Source organism: Salmo trutta, chromosome 38 (assembly GCF_901001165.1).
Source record: "Salmo trutta chromosome 38, fSalTru1.1, whole genome shotgun sequence".
NCBI lineage: Eukaryota > Metazoa > Chordata > Actinopteri > Salmoniformes > Salmonidae > Salmo > Salmo trutta.
In genome coordinates, this window is record NC_042994.1 from 14,297,834 (window position 1) to 14,319,385 (window position 21,552).

A 21,552-nucleotide genomic window follows, 5' to 3' on the forward strand; every position below is an offset into this window, starting at 1 on the left:
GTACGAAAAACCCGGCATTCTAGAAGCTCTCAGTTCCTTGAGAAAAGACTGAGCGAACAGACTTCTATTCTCTACATTATTAGTACATCTAACAATAAAGAACAAGTGCATTGATCCGAGGCCAAGGTTGTGCATTCCTTGACAGTAACAAAGACGGCAACATCTGGGAGGGTAGAAGACCAAACGGTACAACAGCTTGGCTCACACGTAACCCTTTATGTTACGGTACACGTGCAACTTTGTAGGTAGCCAACGATGAAGCCTTGACTGAGCTGTTCTGGGCACGACAGAAAAACCCTCAGACCAGTCTAGACCAAACTCTTCGGGCATTGTGGGAGCCTACATCTTATGGCGAAACTGACTGGAAAATGGATAGAGAAGATTGCTTAGTACAATGTAAACAGAAGCCTCGTCATTCAGCAGTACTGTAGCTGGATTATAAAGCAGCTTAGCTGTGCACCTCAATTCAATAACCCTTCAAAATATCACAACATTTGACTTGATCCTTCTTGAATACTGAATGGACATCATAATGTTACAGACTGGGGTAATGTGAGATATTGAAAGTTGCTTAGTACAATGTAAAGAAATGAAAGAGGCCTCGTCATTCGGCAGTAGCTTGACTGTAACGCATCAATAACAATGTCCCTCGGAGGATGAAGTAATTGCTTTAGGTTTGTGTTTATTTTTCTTGCCCGTCAACGGCTCAGTAGGAGGACATTTAGCGTCTGTTAGCGCCATGATCCTCAGCAATACAAACACAATGCAAACAATGTAGCGACTAGCGCTCCAGGACACGCCGACGTCGGTGGAAGACTTACAGCTATTGAAACAACTCCAGAATGGTTGTGTGTGTGTGTAGCTATTCAAACAGCTCCATGTAATTAAAGTGAGTCATGTGCACACATACACGTTGCTGTGTTTGCCATGTGCTGCGGGCGCCGTCGCAGCCACCACTTCAAGGACATCCAACGAGGAGCTGTCAAAAAGCCTTGTCGATGGAGAGAGCGGAGAGTGGAATCCAAAGGCGGATAAACTCATTCTCGTAGGGATAAACTAGTCTTTGTGTAAACAAACATTGGTTTTCTGAGAAGAGAAGACAAGGGCGTTTGTAGTCTTCAGACACAGTGAATAGGTTGATGGGGACATGAAAGTGTTTTGAGTTTGACTCATGATGCTGTAGAATAGTGTATGGGGAAGATGTAAAGGCCTTTACAGAAAGGCATTGCATTCGTTTGTGCAGACGTGTTCGATTATATTTTGTAACTGATGCTGTGAAATGTTGTGCGATTCATGATGGCATCGGTGTCAAAGAAAGGAATCGTGACTCTGTGGAGATATTCTGCAAAGCTTTCAACTGAGCTGAGAAACACGCCATTTGTTTTTGAACAGGTGCGATTTGACTTGAGATGAGGACCTTGAGTTGAATGTCACACATTAGTATTAACGGCAACTTCTTGCTCATGTCAGGTAAGAGCTGCATCAAAGTACAGATCCAGGATAAGCCTGTCCTACTCAAATACTGAGAATACTGAGAATCTAGATGCTACACCCAGAATTTCTCCCTTACGTGGAAGCTAAGTGAATTGCAACAGCACTAGGCTGCATTCAAAACAAATCTCCCCCTCCCCTGTATCCCATTTCCCTGTAACATGGAGGAGACCAAGGCTTGAGCCTTTTACTTTCGGTTTTGCTCCACCGGCTTCAAACTGCTGTAAAAAGGATATTTTTTGTTTTTGAAAAGATTTCACTGTGATTTAGATGGTACAATGATGCCCTACACTATTCAGTGCTTGTTTTCTCACAAACTGAAATTGAGCGAACAGTGTAGAATTTTAGCAACCAGGAAATGAGAGTGATTTCTACATTGGCCACTTGACCCGGTTTCCACTAGATAACACAGCCAGAAATTCGAAACAGCTTTCCCATTTTGACAAAAGACGCCGCTCTGGCGGGAGAAATCAATAGGCGAATATCCCAGACAATTACAGCAAGTAATACTGAGAAATACTATCATTCCACTATTACTGGAGATATATTAGACATTTCCTGAAAATAACATGTACAAATTCTTAACAATCCTATGTGGAGCGCTTTAACCAAAACAGACCTCGGATCAGTGCTTGCATTTTCAGAACTGCATGTACTGAGATGAGGCTGGTTTAGAAGTAGTGTACACAGACTTACCATAAGTGTAGTGAGGGCCAGACTTAGAACAGCTCAGAAATAGCATGTTTGGCACTGCTCACAGTTCAGTATAGAACATACTACAGAAGTCAGGGAAAGGTAATCTATTTGGTTGTAGTGGTTAAGTGGGTCAGAGGCCTACAAGCCCTTGCATGTTACTCAGTCACGGGTCAAGAGCTTAACACACAAGTACAACTTACAACGTGTATTGACACACAACACAGGCACACACGCTGAACACGGATAGGAAGAGAAGATGGACACGTGAAAATTAGAACCAGTAGCTTAGTAAAACATGCATATGGGAATCCAAACAAGTGTTTGAGAAAAAGGATTATGGAAATGTTATGATTCCAGTAAGTAAATGTCGCTCAAATCCAAAAACGAGACCAACTAGCTCGGAGGGTATCAGATGGCACGATGGTAAAACCCTCAGTGTAGCAGGGGTGGTAATTCTGGTAAACATGACAACAGCTTTCCAAACACCATGTAGTCTAATGCACAAACACTCAGTAGAAAGCTCCGCCGCACACCAAATTGATCCTCATTTTTAGATCACACAAAAATCCCATGTATTACTAATGCCCAATACAGACACTCACGATGCATGCTTCCATACGGTGTGTAGTGAACACAGCAGGTATGAGCCACACGAGCAAATTACATTTTAAGTAAGAGCTCTATTCTGGTGGCTGGAGCTGCATACAAATTGGAGGCAGCGGGAGAGAGAAGATAGACGGCCAAGACGAATAGGGGGCAAGTGGGAATCAAGAGGCAGTCCAAGTGAATCGGTAGTGTGGGACTGGCACATTGGGAGGCTAGGAATTGGATGCTTAAAAGATGAACACAGCTCGTAGTTGTAGCCCAACTCTAAGCAGACAGACAGGCTAGATGGTAGGCCTAGAGTAGGATACTACAGAGAATCAGGAGAAAAGCCAAGTAAATGGGTAGAGTCGGGCAAACATAGTTTGACATTAAGAATAGTGGAGGGCGCTGAAAAGTTCAGACTACCCAATTGTTAGTACTATCTGTAGGCAAATGCTAACAGGCAACTCTATGCATAAAGTAGCAACATGTTCATGCCATGTCCAGGCTCCAGCTATAGTCCAAGAGAGTTCACACGAGGGCTGAGGGTTTAGGGTTTTGTGGGTGCTGAGAGAAATAGAGAGGCTGAAGCCAGGTAGAGAGGAAAGGGGGAGGAGAGGGGGGCAGCAGAGAGAGAGAGAGAGAGAGAGGGGCTTGGAAACGAGAGGCCTTGAGACATGGAGAGTGGTGGTGAACAGTGGAGGACTTTGGCCTTTCTACAGCTTCTCTGTCTGAGCTCTTCGGTCTGAATGGGATGTAAAAAGGCCAAACTGGACAATGCTAGTTTTAGCTGTCATCCGACGAACGCATGTGACTCACACTAACTTGCATAAACGTACGTAAATAATTTGCCAACACTTCAAAAGGTGATATAAGTGCACTGGCGACAGCAAACATGCTGACATGTGGGAGGCGCCAGAAATTGTAACCAAACTTTAAGACTTAATTACATAAAGAACGGCTAAACTACAGTCAAGTTTGACAAATATAATGATAAATAACATTCATGTGTTAAGGCTTGATTCTGTCAACATACTAGTTCAGATCAGATGGCCAGTGGCTGTGGTGCACCGCACATCACCACAAATCTGAGTAACCAAATCTCAAACAACTTAATTGTTTGAAACTTGGATGTTTTACTTCATATTATAAGGCAGGCCTTAACTTGCTTCAAAAACTACCTTAGACAAAATCTGACCATAGAAACGTTGAATTATTTTAGAAACACTTCCTCATATGCCATTGAAAGCAGCATTTCTCTACTGTTCTCTTGGTTTTCAAATCCGGTGCTCATTAGAACAGCGTTTCGTATTGCCGTGTGTGCATTGCTGCGAGTATAATGTGAAGAAATAATACTTTATTAACATTTTAAGCTTAAAGTTCTGATGTGTTCCATCAGCCTCGTTATGTTTTAACATTTTCGGATAAAACCGGGGTTGTACAGCGCATTCAGAAAGTAAGACCCCTTCCCTTTTTCCACATTTTGTTACGCTACAGATCTTATTCTAAAGTGGATTCAATTAAATGGATTTCCTCATCAATCTACACACAATAGCCCATAATGACAAAGTGAAAACAGCTTTTTATAAGTGCTTGCAAATTTATTACACATAAAAAACAGAAATACCTCATTTACATAATATTCAGACCCTTTTGTTAGGTTCTAATTCTCAGAGTAAAAACTCTACGGACATTATGAAAGTTTAACCAAGATTATTCTTCCCAGAGGATCAATACAGCTGCATTCAAACAACATTTCACACAAGCACTGATATTTAACCCTTTCTCCGAGGCTGAGTCTCCTCCTACACATCTGAACAGCCAATGCATCCCTGTTGCTAGACAGAACCTTAGTGATATCGGTTCTTCCTCACTTCATCTGACCTGACCTCTACCCTAAAGTGCTCACTCCTCTTATTACCACTGCCTGCTACATGTGATCCCTTGCCCTGCATTCAGCACATTCCAAGCTTAATTGCACACACGATATACCTTCCTCCTACCGATAACCAATAACTTCTGGTGTAGACTCTCTAAACCTCAGCACTCCATATTTCAATAGGATAGCTGATAATTAACCATATTCCAAGTTTAGGAGTTAGTACCCAGAATCCATCACTTTTCTATGAGACTCGAAATTGAGCTAAGGTGCATCCTGTTTCCATTGATCAGCCTTGAGACGTTTCTACAACTTGATGTGGTAAATTCAATTGACTGGACATGATTTGGACTAATGTGTCTATATAAGGTCCCACAGTTGACAGTTCATGTCAGAGCAAAAACCAAGCCATGAGGTCGAAGGAGTTGCCCATAGAGCGCCGAGACAGGATTGTTTTGAGGCACAGATCTGGGCAAGTGTACCAAAACATTTCTGCAGCATTGAAGGTCCCCAAGAACACAGTGGCCTCCATTTTTAAAGGGAAGAACTTTAGAACCACCAAGACTCTTCCTAGAGCTGGCTGCCCAGGCCAAACTGGGTAATTGGGGGAGAAGGGCCTTGGTCAGGGAGGTGACCAAGAAACCAATAGTCACTGACAGAGATCCAGAGTTCCTCTGTGGAGATGGGAGAACCTTCCAGAAAGACAACCATGTGGGCAGCACTCCAACAATCAGGCCTTTATGGTAGTGGCCAGACGGAAGCCGCTCCTTAGTAAAAGGCATGACAGCCCACTGGGAGTTGGCCAATAGGCACCTAAAGAATCTCAGACCATGAGAAACAGGATTCTCTTGTCTGATGGAACCAAGGTTGAACTATTTCGCCTTAATTTCCAAGCCGCACATCTGGAGGAAACCTGGCACCATCCCTACGTGGCAGCATCATGCTGTGGTGATGTTTTTCAGCGGCAGGAACTGGGAGACTAGTCAGGATCGAGGGAAAGATGAACAGAGCAAAGTACACAGAGATCCTTGATGAAAACCTGCTCCAGAGTGCTCAGGACCTCAGACTGGGGTGAAGGTTCACCCTCCAACAGGAAAACGACCCTGAGCACACAGCAAAGACAACATAGGAGTGGCTTCGGGACAAGTCTCAATGTCCTTGAGACTTAAAACCATTTCAGAATAAGGCTGTAATGTAACAAAATATGGGAAAAGTCAAGGGGTCTGAATACTTTCCGAATGCACTGTATTAACTTTGGATCCATCGTCCCAGAACTGTCCCAGAGTCTGTTTTGAACATTCCCAGACATATTTTTTTATTTTTCCTGGGACAAAGGGACACACTTAATTTCAAGCGAGGCCTGGCACAATTACGGTATAAGCGTGTATCCGACGGCTATGTGCAATCGGTGTGAAATGGCTAGCTAGTTAGCGGGGTGCGCGCTAATAGCGTTTCAATCGGTGACGTCACTCGCTCTGAGACCTTGAAGTAGTTGTTTCCTTGCTCTGCAAGGGCCACGGCTTTTGTGGAGCGATAGGTAACGATGCTTCGAGGGTGTCAGTTATTGATGTGTGCAGAGGGTCCCTGGTTCGAGCCCAGGTAGGGGCGTGGAGCGGTATGGAAGCTATACTGTTACATATGGATGAAATAAAATAACCGTCATAGCCGGAAAAAATATATTCACTTACCGGACAGTTTTTAGGTACACCACCGCAGTCACGAAAATGGATTGCACCTACAGACAGTGAGTCAATAGGCCGTGGCTTGCTATATAAAGCAGGCAGACAGACATCCAGTTACTGTTTGATTGAATGGGCAAAACAGGTGACCTAAGCGAATGAGTGAAAACCTGTTTTCGCTTTGTCATTATAGGGTATTGTGTGTAGATTGCTTAGGGAAAAAATATTTAATCAATTTTAGAATAAGGCTGTAACGTAACAAAATGTGGAAAAAGTCAAGGGGTCTGAATACTTTCTGAATATATTTTGGGTGGAACGAACAGCTGACTGAAGAGGGGACGGCCTGGGATTCGTGCGGTTGGGTCCGTTTCTGCCGTAACGTGGACTCTTGACAACGTGATGAAACTTTGATGCTCGTTGCTGAAACGAGTCTTCGGCTGCTTAGGCAACACCCCCATCCAGGCTGCACAGCACACAAAAATACATTGAATATAAAGGGCTTGGAACCTCTGACAATTTGACTGGTAAACTAGTAATGGTTTCCTGTTATTGTGATGCAATAATTTCCATGGTAATGTAGAATGTTCATACAAATTCTGTTAACTAATGTGGCTCATGCAATGGAATGCATTTTTTGTAATGTCACTTGAGTTGAATCAAATCACAGCACATGTTGATGGGTCAAAAGGTCAAATAGGGGAGTGGCTACTTATATTTGTCCTGTTTCACTGCAAGTAAAAGTAGGTAACCTGTACGGGTGACATAAGTGTTTTTTGTATATCCCAACTCCCCCAGAGAGTGGGGTCATGGCCAGGGATCAGCCATTACTGGGGAAAGGGAAACTGAATGCATTCAACTGAAATGTGTCTTCCACATTTAACCCAACCCCTCTGAGTCAGAGAGGCGCGGGGGGCTGCCTTAATCGACATCCACGTCTTCGGCACCCGGGGAACAGTGGGTTAACTGCCTTGTTCAGGGGGCAGAATGACATATTTTTACCTTGTCAGCTCGGGGATTCGATTCAGCAACCTTTCGGTTACTGGCCCAATGCTCTAAGGTTACATGCCGCCCCAGAGACCATAGAGCAATTAGCGTTAACTGCCTTGCTCAAGGGCAGATTGACATATTTTTTTTTACCTTGTCAGCTGGGGGATTCAAACGGGCAACCTTTGGCCTACTGGCCCGATGCTCTTACAGCTCTAGGCTATCTGCCGCCAACTTCCTGCTTTCATTCCTGCTTTGCTCCTATAGGTACACTCGCAATGGCCGCCAGTCCACCCATTATGCCATCATTGACTTGAACGGGGAAGCCTGTTCTATTCATTCTATTTCTATAGCAGCACATGCAGTCAGAAGAAGAGAAAATGTCTTAAAAAAAATCATTTGGCAGGCTAATTAGCGTAATCCAAAAATCCATGACCGTCACAGTCCTATTTCAAGCCTTGCCTAACACACAAATCACAGTTTTGCACGTGCACACGCACAAAGTTAGAGCCCGCACAGATCCATCCACAATACCAGCCATTCACACATAGATAGAATAACTGTAGGTTAAGTTAAGCGCAGTAAGTGAAGCAGCATTCGTTTCTTTCTGTCCCTAGTCCCATCCTGTCTTCCTGTGGGTCTCTCCTCGCCTCCTGCTCTGTAGTCTGTATCCTCTCCATGGCTGGGCTCCAATGGGTCTTGCCAAATGACACACACAAGACAGACACGGGATCGCTCACACACGCGGCCCGGCATATTTTAATAATAGTGCCATGCTGGCCATTTGTCCCTGAACATCGCTGACACAGAAACATGACTGGAGCAGCAGCTGAGAGATGAGTCACTGTGAAACCGTGGAGAGAGAGAGAGCAGCAGGACACAGCCGCTATTCATTACACAAACTTACCAAATCAGGTGGTCGGACACACAGATACTCACTCACACCTCTGCCACGGTGCTGTCATATAAATCTGTAATAACGCAATCCACTGCCACTTATCATTAGTTCTGTCAAACTATTCCACCTCTCCATCACTTATGACATGGAGCGAGCAGTCTGAAACACCTCCCACACAGTCACACACAGTGCAATGGTGTCACACACAGCCCTCACTCACTCTGCTTACTGAGATGATGTGAGGTCTTACTAACACAAATGGTCACTCACGGTCAACTCTCACATGACGGTCTCCATCTCACGCCTGCCTGCACAGGAGAACACACCGCCACTCACTCAATCATTATTAACAGGCAACAAAATCAAGACATTGACCATCATATGTCTAATGTATTTGCTCAAGGCTATTGACCAGTCCAACAGTACACAGAAAAATCTATGCTCCGTCTCTTCAATGTTTATAGAAGGGCTGTTCAATGTCAGTCCTGGAGGTTCAAAACACTTCCGGGTTTTCTTCCTCTCCTTCTAATCAGGGACTAATTCAGACCAGGGACACCAGGTGAGTGCAGTTAACTACCAGGTAGGAACAAAACCCAGAAGGACCGGAATTGAACAGCCCTGGTCTATAGGAATGTGAAGGAGAGAATAAAACACAGTGCCTTTGAGAGGAGGGCCTTGGATGAACAAACTGGATTCTATATAAATCTTTGCATTTGACTATTATTTGTATTATTTTTCCTATAGCTCACCAACATACACGGTGTACAAAACATTAAGAACATCTGCTCTTTCCATGACAGACTGACCAGGTGAATCCAGGTGAAAGTTAAGATCCCTTATTGATGTCATTTGTTAAATCCTTTTCAATCAGTGTAGAAAAAGTGGAGGAGACCAGTTAAAGAAGGATTTTTAAGCCTCGAGACGATTGAGACATGGATTGTGTATGTGTGCCATTCAAAGGGTGAATGGGCAAGACAAAAGATTTAAGTGCCTTTGAACGGGGTATGGTAGTAGGTGCCAGGTGCACCGGTTTGAATGTGTCAAGAAGTGCAACGCTGCTGGGTTTTTCACACTCAATAGTTTCCTGTGTGTATCAAGAATGGTCCACCACCCAAAGGACATCCAGCCAACTTGACAACTGTGGGAAGCATTGGAGTCAACATGGGCCAGAATCCCTGCGGAACGCTTTCGACACCTTGTAGAGTCCATGTCCTGAGGGCAAAAGGGTGGGGTGCCTTTTAGGAAGGTGTTCGTATTTCTTTGTAGTTTACATTTCGAAAGGGGATCAATGTACTGTACTATAACACACAAATCGACAGTTGATCGGTACTAAACATTTGTGACCTCCACCAGATCGTCTCTAGATCTCTAGTTGTCTTTCCTATGATGCTGATAAGGTGATCAGCAGTCAGAGAGCTGAGCGATACTGCTCTGAAGTGGTTCCTCTCTCTCCCATAGGGATCCCATTGCCTTGACCGGTGCCTCAGCTCATTACCACGTTGTTTATAGATCCGATCTATGGATCAGCCACTAACCAAGGGAAGTAGACAACCATACCTCTTCCTGTGTGTTAATAGGTCCCCCCCCGACCCAGATGGGCTAGTAGGACATCTCCACATGTTATATGCTTGTTTCCCCTCGCTTGAATAGTTTGTGATTGTCCCGCCTAAAGGGGGAAGCAAATCATTGAGCATTGGGGGAGGGAACGCCATCTCTGCATGTGAAGATGTGAATTCCGCTTTATTCTGAAAACATTTGCATTCCAAATTTGAACAGTTAAGACTGTCAAGATCACACTAGCTCAGTCACCCAACACCTCGTCCCTTTCACGCTCTGTTCTCTCTCCCCCGCCAGAGATCTCGACACAGTCCGGGTAATAAAAGAGAATCTAAAACCCAAATCAGGAGCAGTGTTTTAGAACACTGATAAATAATGTAGAGGGTGTTCTACTGGACAGCAGGGACGCAGATCTACAGCCAGTGCAGTGCTCGCAGAAAAAGCAGCTCAAAGAGAGAAAAGTTACGGGGGATACAGATGGGGAGTTAGAGGGTGAGAGAGAGAGCGGAAGAGACTAATGCAGGCATGCAGAGAAGTCATACCAGCTCTGCTCAGCCAGTCTTCTCTGCCACAGGGCTGTTTAAAAAGGTAATGGCATTCTGACAAAGCTGCTGCTTTTAAAAACAGGAGCTTTCATCTCAACCAGTGGAGAGGAGACAATCTCCACTATAACATGCGGCACAAAATCAACAATTCTAACCAACTGTTTCATATGAGTGAGAGAGAGTGAGAGAGTGAGAGAGTGAGAGAGTGAGAGAGAGAGAGTGAGAGAGTGAGAGAGTGAGAGAGTGAGAGAGTGAGAGAGTGAGAGAGTGAGAGAGTGAGAGAGAGTGAGAGAGAGTGAGAGAGAGTGAGAGAGTGAGAGAGTGAGAGAGTGAGAGAGTGAGAGAGTGAGAGAGTGAGAGAGTGAGAGAGTGAGAGAGTGAGAGAGTGAGAGTGCGAGAGTGTGAGAGTGTGTGAGAGAGAGAGAGAGAGAGAGAGAGAGGAGGGGAAGAGAGTGAGAGGGGAAGAGAGTGAGAGGGGAAGAGAGAGAGAGAGGGGAAGAGAGAGAGAGAGAGAGAGAGGGGAAGAGAGTGAGAGAGAGGGGAAGAGAGTGAGAGAGAGGGGAAGAGAGTGAGAGAGAGGGGAAGAGAGTGAGAGAGAGGGGAAGAGAGTGAGAGAGAGGGGAAGAGAGTGAGAGAGAGGGGAAGAGAGTGAGAGAGAGGGGAAGAGAGTGAGAGAGAGGGGAAGGAGAGAGAGAGAGAGAGATAGAAGAAAGAGAGAGAGAATGCATGATGTGAAAGAGTGAGAAAGTGCCATGGAGATAAAGAAAGGAACACAGACAGGAAGGGTAGGAATAAGGCAGATGGGGACAGAAAGAGACAGAATAGAGCAAAGAGAGGCATCTCAACACAGATGTGACAGTCATGAAACAATGCGGTGTTAGTTCTCAGTTGAATCCATATCCACAGTATAACAGTCCTGGTAACTCCTGTAAGTCAAGAGAAGACTTGTGAGCAACCCACAAGTGAGCAATTGTAATCTGTGCACTGACTAGTCGGTCATGTTTTACCCTTCAAAGCCAAGCGTTTTTTAGCAATGCCTGTCAGTTATGCAAGCTGTCACATATTGACGGCAATACAACGTTGATACAACATGCAGGCTACATCATTATCGATCTCATAGGAGTCGTGCACAAATCGAGCTAGCTACAGCAACAACCACCTACTATGCACGTTGCTGTGGGAGTGTGGGTAGTTGCATTTCTCCCTTCTCTGCCGTTAGCTGTGGTTGGTTTGTGTATAGCAGTGAAGAAGAAACCCTGGGAGGTATAAAATATTAACGAGGGCCCATTAGGAAGCGGAGAGTGGGTTAGCTAGGTGAGGATGAGCTCTAGAGGAGAGGAGACTAGTAGAGCAATGCACCCATAGAACCCATTCGGAGGCAGAGCAGAGGTCCAACACCGGGTTAGTGTGGGGGCAAGATATTGAGGAGGACTTGAGATGTTTCAACTTTGATGATTAGACGAGATGCGATGAAAGTCTCAATCCCAGTTCACCACAGATCGTCGTCGTTGTTGTGTATCACGTGTGAGCATGTGTATATTTGTCTGTACGTATGTGTCACAGGAGGTTGGTGGCACCTTAATTGGGGAGGAACGGCTCGTGGCAATGGCTGGAGCGGAACGGTATTAAACACATCAAAACACACGGTTTGATGCCATTCCATTCGCTCCGTTCAAGCCACTATTATGAGCCGTCCTCCCCTCAGCAGCCTCCACTGGTATTATTCTCTGTGCAAAGTATAGAAGAGGAAAGGAATAGGTAGGACATGTACAGGTATAGAAATTGCCAATGGTTTTGGCCCAAGCTACCCAGCGTCTGGGAGTGTCTATTTTGGGCCTGTGTATCAGTCGGTCACGTGGGCTGGCAGGGTGATGGATCATGATGAGATTAGCCCGTTGTCCTTCTGCAGCACCGCCGTGCCAGGACTCTGGTGTCACTTTCACTCAGACTCTTTATCAATAATGGGCCACTGGCAGCATGCTACGCTAGTGCTAGGTCAGGCTATGCTAGGCTATGCTGCTCGATGGATATGCCATGATAGCCAAGGGGACCAAATACGCCTAAAGTACACCAGTACAGCCATTGTAGTATTGTAGTTTAACATATGTTGGGCTAAATTAGCAATGTAATGCTAAGCTATATTAATGTAATATCCAAGAAAGGGTTTAACACAGCCATGAATTTATAGCTATATAGATAGATACACTGGTGGAACATACGTGGCTAAATCTGTTACAGTGCACTAGCTACATCCCAAGGGAACAAGAGCCAAAAATAGGCCACGTGAATAATTTACAGTACATGGGGACATATGTGGGCTAATGTGCCATAGCTGGGCATGTTATGGACTACTAGCCAGGAAATAGAGTATAGTCCCTAACACAGTGTGTGTGTGTGTGTGTGTGTACACATATACACACACACACACACACACACACACACACACACACACCCCGTTGAAGTTGGAAGTTTACATACACCTTAGCCAAATACATTTAAACTCCGTTTTTCACAATTCCTGCCATTTAATCCTACAAAAAAATTATCTGTTTGGATCACCACTATATTTTAAGAATGTGAAATGTCAGAATAATACTAGAGAGAATTATTTATTTCAGCTCTTATTTCTTTCATCACATTCCCAGTGGGTCAGAAGTTTACATACTTTGCTTTAACTTGGCCAGGTCGCAGTTGTAAATGAGAACTTGTTCTCAACTAGTCTACCTGGTTAAATAAAGGTGAAATAAAAATAAATAAATACACTCAATTAGTATTTGGTAGCATTGCCTTTAAATTGTTTAACTTGGGTCAAAGCGTCTGCTAAATGACTTAAAATGTAAATGTAAACGTGTCAGGTAGCCTTCCACAAGCTTACCACAATAAGTTGGGTGAATTTTGGCCCATTCCTCCTGACAGAGCTGGTGTAATTGAGTCAGGTTTGTAGGCCTCCCTTGCTCACACACACACTTTTTCAGTTCTGCCCACAAATGTTCTATAGAATTGAGTTCAGGGATTTGTGATGGCCACTCCAATACATTGACTTTGTTGTTCTTAAGCCATTTTGCCACAACTTTGGGTATGCTTGGGGTCATTGTCCAGTTGGAAGACCCATTTGCGAACAGGGTGGTACTCATATTGTGGTTCAGGTCATTAAAAGTTGAAAGTGAAGAAAATGAGTTACAACGGCTCCATGTAAATGATGCATCTAAATACACAAGATACAGTATTCTAAAATACAAGAAGGTTATTTTAGGTCCAGTTTCATTTTCATGAACGAACAGTGGTTTTCACATGAACCCAGAGTAAGTCAGAGTGTGACAGGTAAGAGGGTAAGTTCAGCTCAGTGCTAGTATTATTAGTTACAGCATCATACAGAGAGGTCTGTGGTCCAGAAGTGGTCTCTGGCCTAGCAATAAGCCTGTATCCTGAGGCTGAAAGAGACTGAATGCTTTCACACTCCTCCTCTCTCCCACCATCTGGTACTGACCTCTGGCTCACTCAGCCCACACTCAGCTGGTGTGTTTCACTCTCTCCCTCTCTTCATGCTCGCCTTCTCCTTTCTACTTACTGTCCTTCCCACGCTCAAATCTCCTTTCCATTCAATACTTCCTTCTCTCCCCCTCCCCCCCACCTTACTTCCTTCCACCTCACTTCCTTCCAACTCTCCCCTCTCCACCTCCCCTCCCCCCTCCTTCCTTCCTTCCTTCCTTCCACCTCTCCCCTGCCAGCTCTCTCCCAACCTTACTTCCTTCCACCTCTCCCCCCACCTTACTTCCTTCCACCTCTCCCCCCACCTTACTTCCTTCCACCTCTCCCCCCACCTTACTTCCTTCCACCTCCCCCCTCTCCTCCTTCCACCTCCCCCCTCTCCTCCTTCCACCTCCCCCCTCTCCTCCTTTCACCTCCCCCCTCCTTTCACGTCTTCCCCCAAAAAACTCTCCCCCCTCCCTTCCACTTCTCCTCCCCCCTCCTTCCTTCCACCTCTGCCCCCCTTCCTTTCTTCCTCCCCCCTCCTTTTTTCCTACCACTTCTCCTCCCCCCTCCTTTCTTCCTTCCACCTCTCCTCCCCCCTCTTTTCTTCCTCCCCCTCCTTTCTTCCTTCCACCTCTCCTCCCCCCCTCCTTCCTTCCTTCCACCTCTCCTCCCCCCTCCTTCCACCTCTCCCCCCTCCCACCTCTCCCCCCTCCTTCCTTCCACCTCTGCCCCCTCCTTCCTTCCACCCACCTCTCCCCGCCATCTCTCCCCCATCTTACTTCCTTCCACCTCTCCCCCATCCTTTATTCCTTCCACCTCTCCCCCATCCTTTATTCCTTCCACCTCTCCCCCATCCTTTATTCCTTCCACCTCTCCCCCATCCTTTATTCCTTCCACCTCTCCCCCATCCTTTATTCCTTCCACCTCTCCTCCCCCCTCCTTTCTACCTCTCCCCACCATCTCCCCCTCCTTTCTTCCTTCCACCTCTCCCCTCCTTTCTACCTCTCCCCCACCATCTCTCACCCACCTTACTTCCTTCCACCTCTCCCCCCCTCCTTTATTCCTTCCAACTCCCCCTCTCCTCCCCCCTCCTTTCTTCCTTCCACCTCTCCCCACCACCTCTTCCCCCTCCTTTCTTCATTTCATCTCTCCCACCCTCCCTCCACCTCCTTCCCCCTCTTCCACCTCTCCCCCCACCTTACTTCCTTTCACCTCTCCCCCCACCTTACTTCCTTCCACCTCTCCCCCCACCTTACTTCCTTCCACCTCTCCCCCCACCTTACTTCCTTCCACCTCTCCCCCCACCTTACTTCCTTCCACCTCTCCCCCCACCTTACTTCCTTTCACCTCTCCCCCCACCTTACTTCCTTCCACCTCTCCCCCACCTTACTTCCTTTCACCTCTCCCCCCACCTTACTTCCTTCCACCTCTCCCCCCACCTTACTTCCTTCCACCTCTCCCCCCACCTTACTTCCTTTCACCTCTCCCCCCACCTTACTTCCTTCCACCTCTCCCCCCACCTTACTTCCTTCCACCTCTCCCCCCACCTTACTTTCCTTCCACCTCTCCCCCACCTTACTTCCTTCCACCTCTCCCCCCACCTTACTTCCTTCCACCTCTCCCCCCACCTTACTTTCCTTTCCACCTCTCCCCCCACCTTACTTCCTTCCACCTCTCCCCCCACCTTACTTCCTTCACCTCTCCCCCCACCTTACTTCCTTCCACCTCTCCCCCCACCTTACTTCCTTTCACCTCTCCCCCCACCTTACTTCCTTCACCTCTCCCCCCACCTTACTTCCTTTCACCTCTCCCCCCACCTTACTTCCTTTCCACCTCTCCCCCCACCTCTCCTCCCCCTCTCCTATCTACCTCTCCCCTACCTCTCCTCCCCCCTCCTATCTACCTCTCCCCCTCCTATCTACCTCTCCCCCTCCTATCTACCTCTCCCCCTCCTATCTACCTCTCCCCCTCCTATCTACCTCTCCCCCTCCTATCTACCTCTCCCCCTCCTTTCTACCTCTCCCCCCATCCTCCCCCACCTTACTTCCTTCCACCTCTCCTCCCACCTTACTTCTTTCCACCTCTCCCCCCTCCTTTATTCCTTCCAACTCCCCCCTCCTTTCTTCCTTCCACCTCTCCCCACCACCTATTCCCCCTCCTTTCTTCCTTTCATCTCTCCCACCCTCCCTCCACCTCCTTCCCCCTCTCTTCCTTCCACCTCTCCCCCCACCTTACTTCCTTCCACCTCTCCCCCATCCTTTATTCCTTCCACCTCTCCCCCATTCTTTATTCCTTACACCTCTCCCCCATCCTTTATTCCTTCCACCTCTCCTCCCCCCTCCTTTCTACCTCTCCCCACCATCTCCCCCCTCCTTTCTTCCTTCCACCTCTCCCCTCCTTTCTACCTCTCCCCCACCATCTCTCACCCACCTTACTTCCTTCCACCTCTCCCCACTCCTTTATTCCTTCCAACTCCCCCTCTCCTCCCCCCTCCTTTCTTCCTTCCACCTCTCCCCACCACCTCTTCCCCCTCCTTTCTTCATTTCATCTCTCCCACCCTCCCTCCACCTCCTTCCCCCTCTTCCACCTCTCCCCCCACCTTACATCCTTCCACCTCTCCCCCCACCTTACTTCCTTCCACCTCTCCCCCCACCTTACTTCCTTTCACCTCTCCCCCCACCTTACTTCCTTTCACCTCTCCCCCCACCTTACTTCCTTTCACCTCTCCCCCCACCTTACTTCCTTTCACCTCTCCCCCCACCTTACTTCCTTCCACCTCTCCTCCCACCTTACTTCTTTCCACCTCTCCCCCCTCCTTTATTTCTTCCAACTCCCCCCTCCTTTCTTCCTTCCACCTCTCCCCACCACCTCTTCCCCCTCCTTTCTTCCTTCCACCTCTCCCCCCCTTTCCTTCCTTCCTTCCACCTCTCCCCCCCCTTTCCCTCCTTCCACCTCTCCCCTCCCTCCTTCCACCACTCCCCTCCCTCCTTCCACCACTCCCCTCCCTCCTTCCACCACTCCCCTCCCTCCTCCTCCTCCCACCTCTGCCGCCCCTCCTTCCACCTCTCCCCCCCTTTCCTTCCACCTCTTCCCCCTTTCCTTCCACCTCTCCCACCACTCCCCTCCCTCCTTCCTCCCTCCTTCCACCACTCTCCTCCCACCTCTGCCGCCCCTCCTTCCACCTCTCCCCCCCTTTCCTTCCACCTCTCCCACCACTCCCCTCCCTCCCACCACTCCCCTCCCTTCTCCTCCTCCCACCTCTGCCGCCCCTCCTTCCACCTCTCCCCCCTCCTTTCTTCCTTCCACCTCTCCCCCTCCTTTCTTCCTTCCACCTCTCCCCCCTCCTTTCTTCCTTCCACCTCTCCCCCCCTCCTTTCTTCCTTCCACCTCTCCCCCCTCCTTTCCTTCCTTCCACCTCTCCCCCCTCCTTTCCTTCCTTCCACCTCTCCCCCCTCCTTTCCTTCCTTCCACCTCTCCCCCCTCCTTTCCTTCCTTCCACCTCTCCCCCCTCCTTTCTTCCTTCCACCTCTCCCCCCTCCTTTCCTTCCTTCCACCTCTCCCCCCCTTTCCTTCCTTCCTTCCACCTCTCCCCCCCTTTCCTTCCTTCCTTCCACCTCTCCCCCCCCTTTCCTTCCTTCCTTCCACCTCTCCCCCCCTTTCCTTCCTTCCTTCCTTCTCTCCCCCCCCTTTCCTTCCTTCCTTCTCTCCCCCCCTTTCCTTCCTTCCTTCTCTCCCCCCCTTTCCTTCCTTCCACCTCTCCCCCCCTTTCCTTCCTTCCACCTCTCCCCCCCTTTTCCTTCCTTCCACCTCTCCCCCCCTTTCCTTCCTTCCACCTCTCCCCCCCTTTCCTTCCTTCCACCTCTCCCCCCCTTTCCTTCCTTCCACCTCTCCCCCCCTTTCCTTCCTTCCACCTCTCCCCCCCTTTCCTTCCTTCCACCTCTCCCACCACTCCCCACCCTACTTCCACCACTCCCCTCCCTCCTCCTCCTCCTCCCACCACTCCCCACCCTCCTTCCACCTCTCCCACCACTCCCCACCCTCCTTCCACCTCTCCCACCACTCCCCTCCCTCCTCCTCCTCCCCCTCCTTCCACCTCTCCCCCCCTTTCCTTCCTTCCACCCTCTCCCCCCTTTCCTTCCTTCCACCTCTCCCCCCCTTTCCTTCCTTCCACCTCTCCCCCCCCCTTTCCTTCCTTCCACCTCTCCCCCCCCCTTTCCTTCCTTCCACCTCTCCCCCCTTCCACCTCTCCCCCCTTTCCTTCCTTCCTGTCTAAACACCAGCGAGACAGTGATCCACAACACAGTACGTACAGGTACAGACTGGTATGTGTGGGTGGTGGGTCACTGAGGTAGAGTAAGAGGAGGGAGCACATGGGGGCCATGTGAACTCACCCTGGGTTGCCAGTTCTCATACTGCTTCTGCAGGTTGGCCCCGATGGTCTCCAGGGCTTTCTGTGGACTCATGGACAGAGGGTCTGGAGGAGAGGAAACAGACACTCATTATCATAGAGACAACATAAGACTTGGGTACAACCAGCACAGCAACACAGTAGTGAAATGCACAAAAATGACCACATTACTTATAATACTTGCACTTATATTTATCTATAAGCATTGCTTTTACAAGATGGGAAGGTAAACGTATTGTAGATCTGAAGTAACAGATCTGTATACAGTGTTTATTATGGGGTATTGGGTATTGTGTGTAGATTGATGTACAGTAATGGTCAAAAGTTTGGACACCTACTCATTCAAGGGTTTCTATTTTTACTATTTTCTACATTGTAGAATACTGAAGACATTAAAACTATGGTTAGAACACATATGGAATCATGTACCCAAAAGGGTTAAATCACATGTTTTGATGACAGCTTTGCACACTCTTGGCATTCTATCAACCAGCTTTGTTAGGTAGTCACATGGAATGCTTTTCCAACCGTCTTGAAGGAGTTCCCACATATGCTGAGCACTTGTTGGCTGCTTTTCCTTCACTCTGCGGTCCAACTCATCCCAAACCATCTCAATTGGGTTGAGGTCAGGGGATTGTGGAGGCCAGGTCATCTGATGCAGCACTCCATCACTCTCCTCCTTGGTCAAATAGCCCTTACACAGTCTGGAGGTGTGTTGGGTCATTGTCCTGTTGAAAAACAAATGAGTCCCACTAAGCGCAAACCAGATGAGATGGCGTATCGCTGCAGAATGCTGTGGCAGCCATGCTGGTTAACTGTGCCTTGAATTGTCACCAGCAAAGCGCCCCAAAACAATTACACCACCTCCATGCTTCACAGTGGGAACCACACATGCAGAGATCATCCATTCACCTACTCTGTGTCTCACAAAGACACGGCGGTTGGAATCAAAATCTCAAATTTGTACTCAGACCAAAAGACAGATTTCCACCTGTCTAATGTCCGTTGCTCGTGTTTCCTGGCCCAAACAAGTCACATCTTCTGATTGGCGATCTTTAGTAGTGTTTCCTTTGCAGCAATACGACCATAAACACCTGATTCACACAGTCTCCTCTGAACAGTTGATGTTGAGATATGTCTGTTACTTGAACTCTGTGAAGCATTTATTTGGGCTGCAATTTCTGAGGCTGGTAACTCTAATGAACTTATCCTTTGCAGCAGAGGTAACTCTGGGTCTTCCTTTCCTGTGGCGGTCCTCATGAGAGCCAGTTTCATCATAGCGCTTGATGGTTTTTGCGACTGCACTTGAAGAAACTTTCAAAGTTCTTGAAATGTTCCAGATTGACTGACCTTCATGTCTTAAAGGAATGATGGACTGTTGTTTCTCTTTGCTTCTTTGAGCTGTTCTTGCCATAATATGGACTTGGTCTTTTACCAAATAGGGCTATCTTCTGTATACCACCCATACCTTGTCACAACAAAACTGATTGGCTCAAACGCATTGAGGAAAGAAATTCCACAAATTAACAAGGCACACCTGTTAATTTAAATGCATTCAAGGTGACTATGTCATGAAGCTGGTTGAGAGAATGCCAAGAGTGTGCAAAGGATGGTTACTTTGAAGAATGTCAAATATAAAATCTATTTTGAATTGTTTAACACTTTGATTACTACATGATTCCATGTGTTATTTCATAGTTTTGATGTCTTCACTATTCTACAATGTAGAAAATAGTTTAAAAAAATATTTTAAAAAACATTTAAAATGAGTAGGTGTCCAAACGTTTGACTGGTACTGTAAATGCTACAATTGTGAGCTGCAGTATTCCACAAATTATTTGGATTAAGAGTCCTCCAGCCCATTTGATATGCCACAACACAGAGATCAGATAAATCCCAATATTGCCATCACAATGAAGCAGATATTCAGTTTAGACAGTTAACCCAATAGAGAACCAGTATCACAATCCCTCGCCATTTGTTTAGTAGGGCTGTTTCGCTTATCAAATTAAAACTACATAATATTGAGAAATCTCCCCAGCGCTTCGGATTGAAATATTGCCAAGAAGAAATCAAATTGTATAAAGCATAGCGCATATTATAGATTCTGAGATATCAAATTCTGCCCACAATGCAGAGAATTACATTATTGATTTAGAAAAGACTGGATGTATTGACAATATGCATATTCAGGGACACTGACAATGTTTTGGGGACATAAGGAAATAAAAACAAATGTATATTGTGCAGTATAACGCAACTGCAGTGAGTAAATGTAAGATGACCCTAAAGTGGTATGATGCATTCATTTCTCTACAGATGGGGACCTGTAAAATGAAGGAAGGAGGGAGGGGGTGGGGTGAGGAGGGTGGGTCAGAAAAGAAGAATGATAGCTAATGATTGTGCATTTAAGGTTATTCTAGACAGTTATTTTTAAATAAACCATGATCTGATGATTGACAGTTTGCACTGTGCTCAGTCAAAGTCTACAATGAAACAGGAGCAGACTGTCAGAAGTCTTTGCTTTTTTGAATGTGTTAAGTGCTTCCTTTCATAAACTCTACCATCAAACAGTCTTGGGTTATGTGGTTTCTTTTTGTCAAACCATCTGTGGGGGTGTAACGTTTCATTATTACTGTCATTTTGTCTGTCTGGTTTCTTCTCAGTTGTCTAATATACTGTTATGAGATTACTTACAAAACTTGGATGGAGGGCAGGGCAATATGGTCATATTTTTCTCATTTTTCAACGGTATGAAGATATTTAATGTTTTGGAATAACAAAAGTTCTAAATATGCTTCACGAGGAGTGCATGATCCTAGGGTGGCAACAAATAACATTCGTTTTAATTTGTATGGTTTCCTTTATCAGAATAATTATTTTCTATAAACAGGTTTCCATCAAACCTTTTTATGCACATGAAGTACACATCAGATAAAAAAAATTCACGATAGGCTTGATGAAAACAGCAAATGTCGGTAAACTTTCCAAATGTCGACAAAAAGTAAATAGACAAGGTGGGATCTTTGTATCTGTAAAATTAATTATGCGAGAAATGGGTGGTGGAAACGCTTTTATGAGCAAATATTGCTATAATAAACATCATATCGAAGTAAACTTGGAGTCACAATGACATGTGTGGTCCTCCCACTAGGCTACAGATGAAACAGGTATTGATGAACTTCATAGGGTGGTGAAAGTGCAAGGTGATGAGCTTTATGCTCCTTTCCAATAAATATCGAGGGTAATATTATGGTGACATGTTGATCGATCCTGCAGTTAAACAAATAAAAAGAATCTTGCTCTTTTGTCCATAATAATCTTGTAATGTAGGTTTAGACACTAGGCTATACCGG

At 46.6% G+C, this 21,552-nt stretch overlaps 1 protein-coding gene across 1 annotated transcript in view; it reads right to left on the reverse strand.

Moving 5' to 3' along the window:
- Positions 1-21,552, reverse strand: part of LOC115178766 (regulatory-associated protein of mTOR-like) — an 84,961-nt gene that overhangs the window by 27,032 nt on the left and 36,377 nt on the right. Inside the window, exon 4 of the mRNA XM_029740056.1 lies at positions 18,180-18,262. Within this exon, the coding sequence (XP_029595916.1) occupies positions 18,180-18,262 (83 nt within the window). The remainder of the gene's footprint in view (positions 1-18,179; positions 18,263-21,552) is intronic.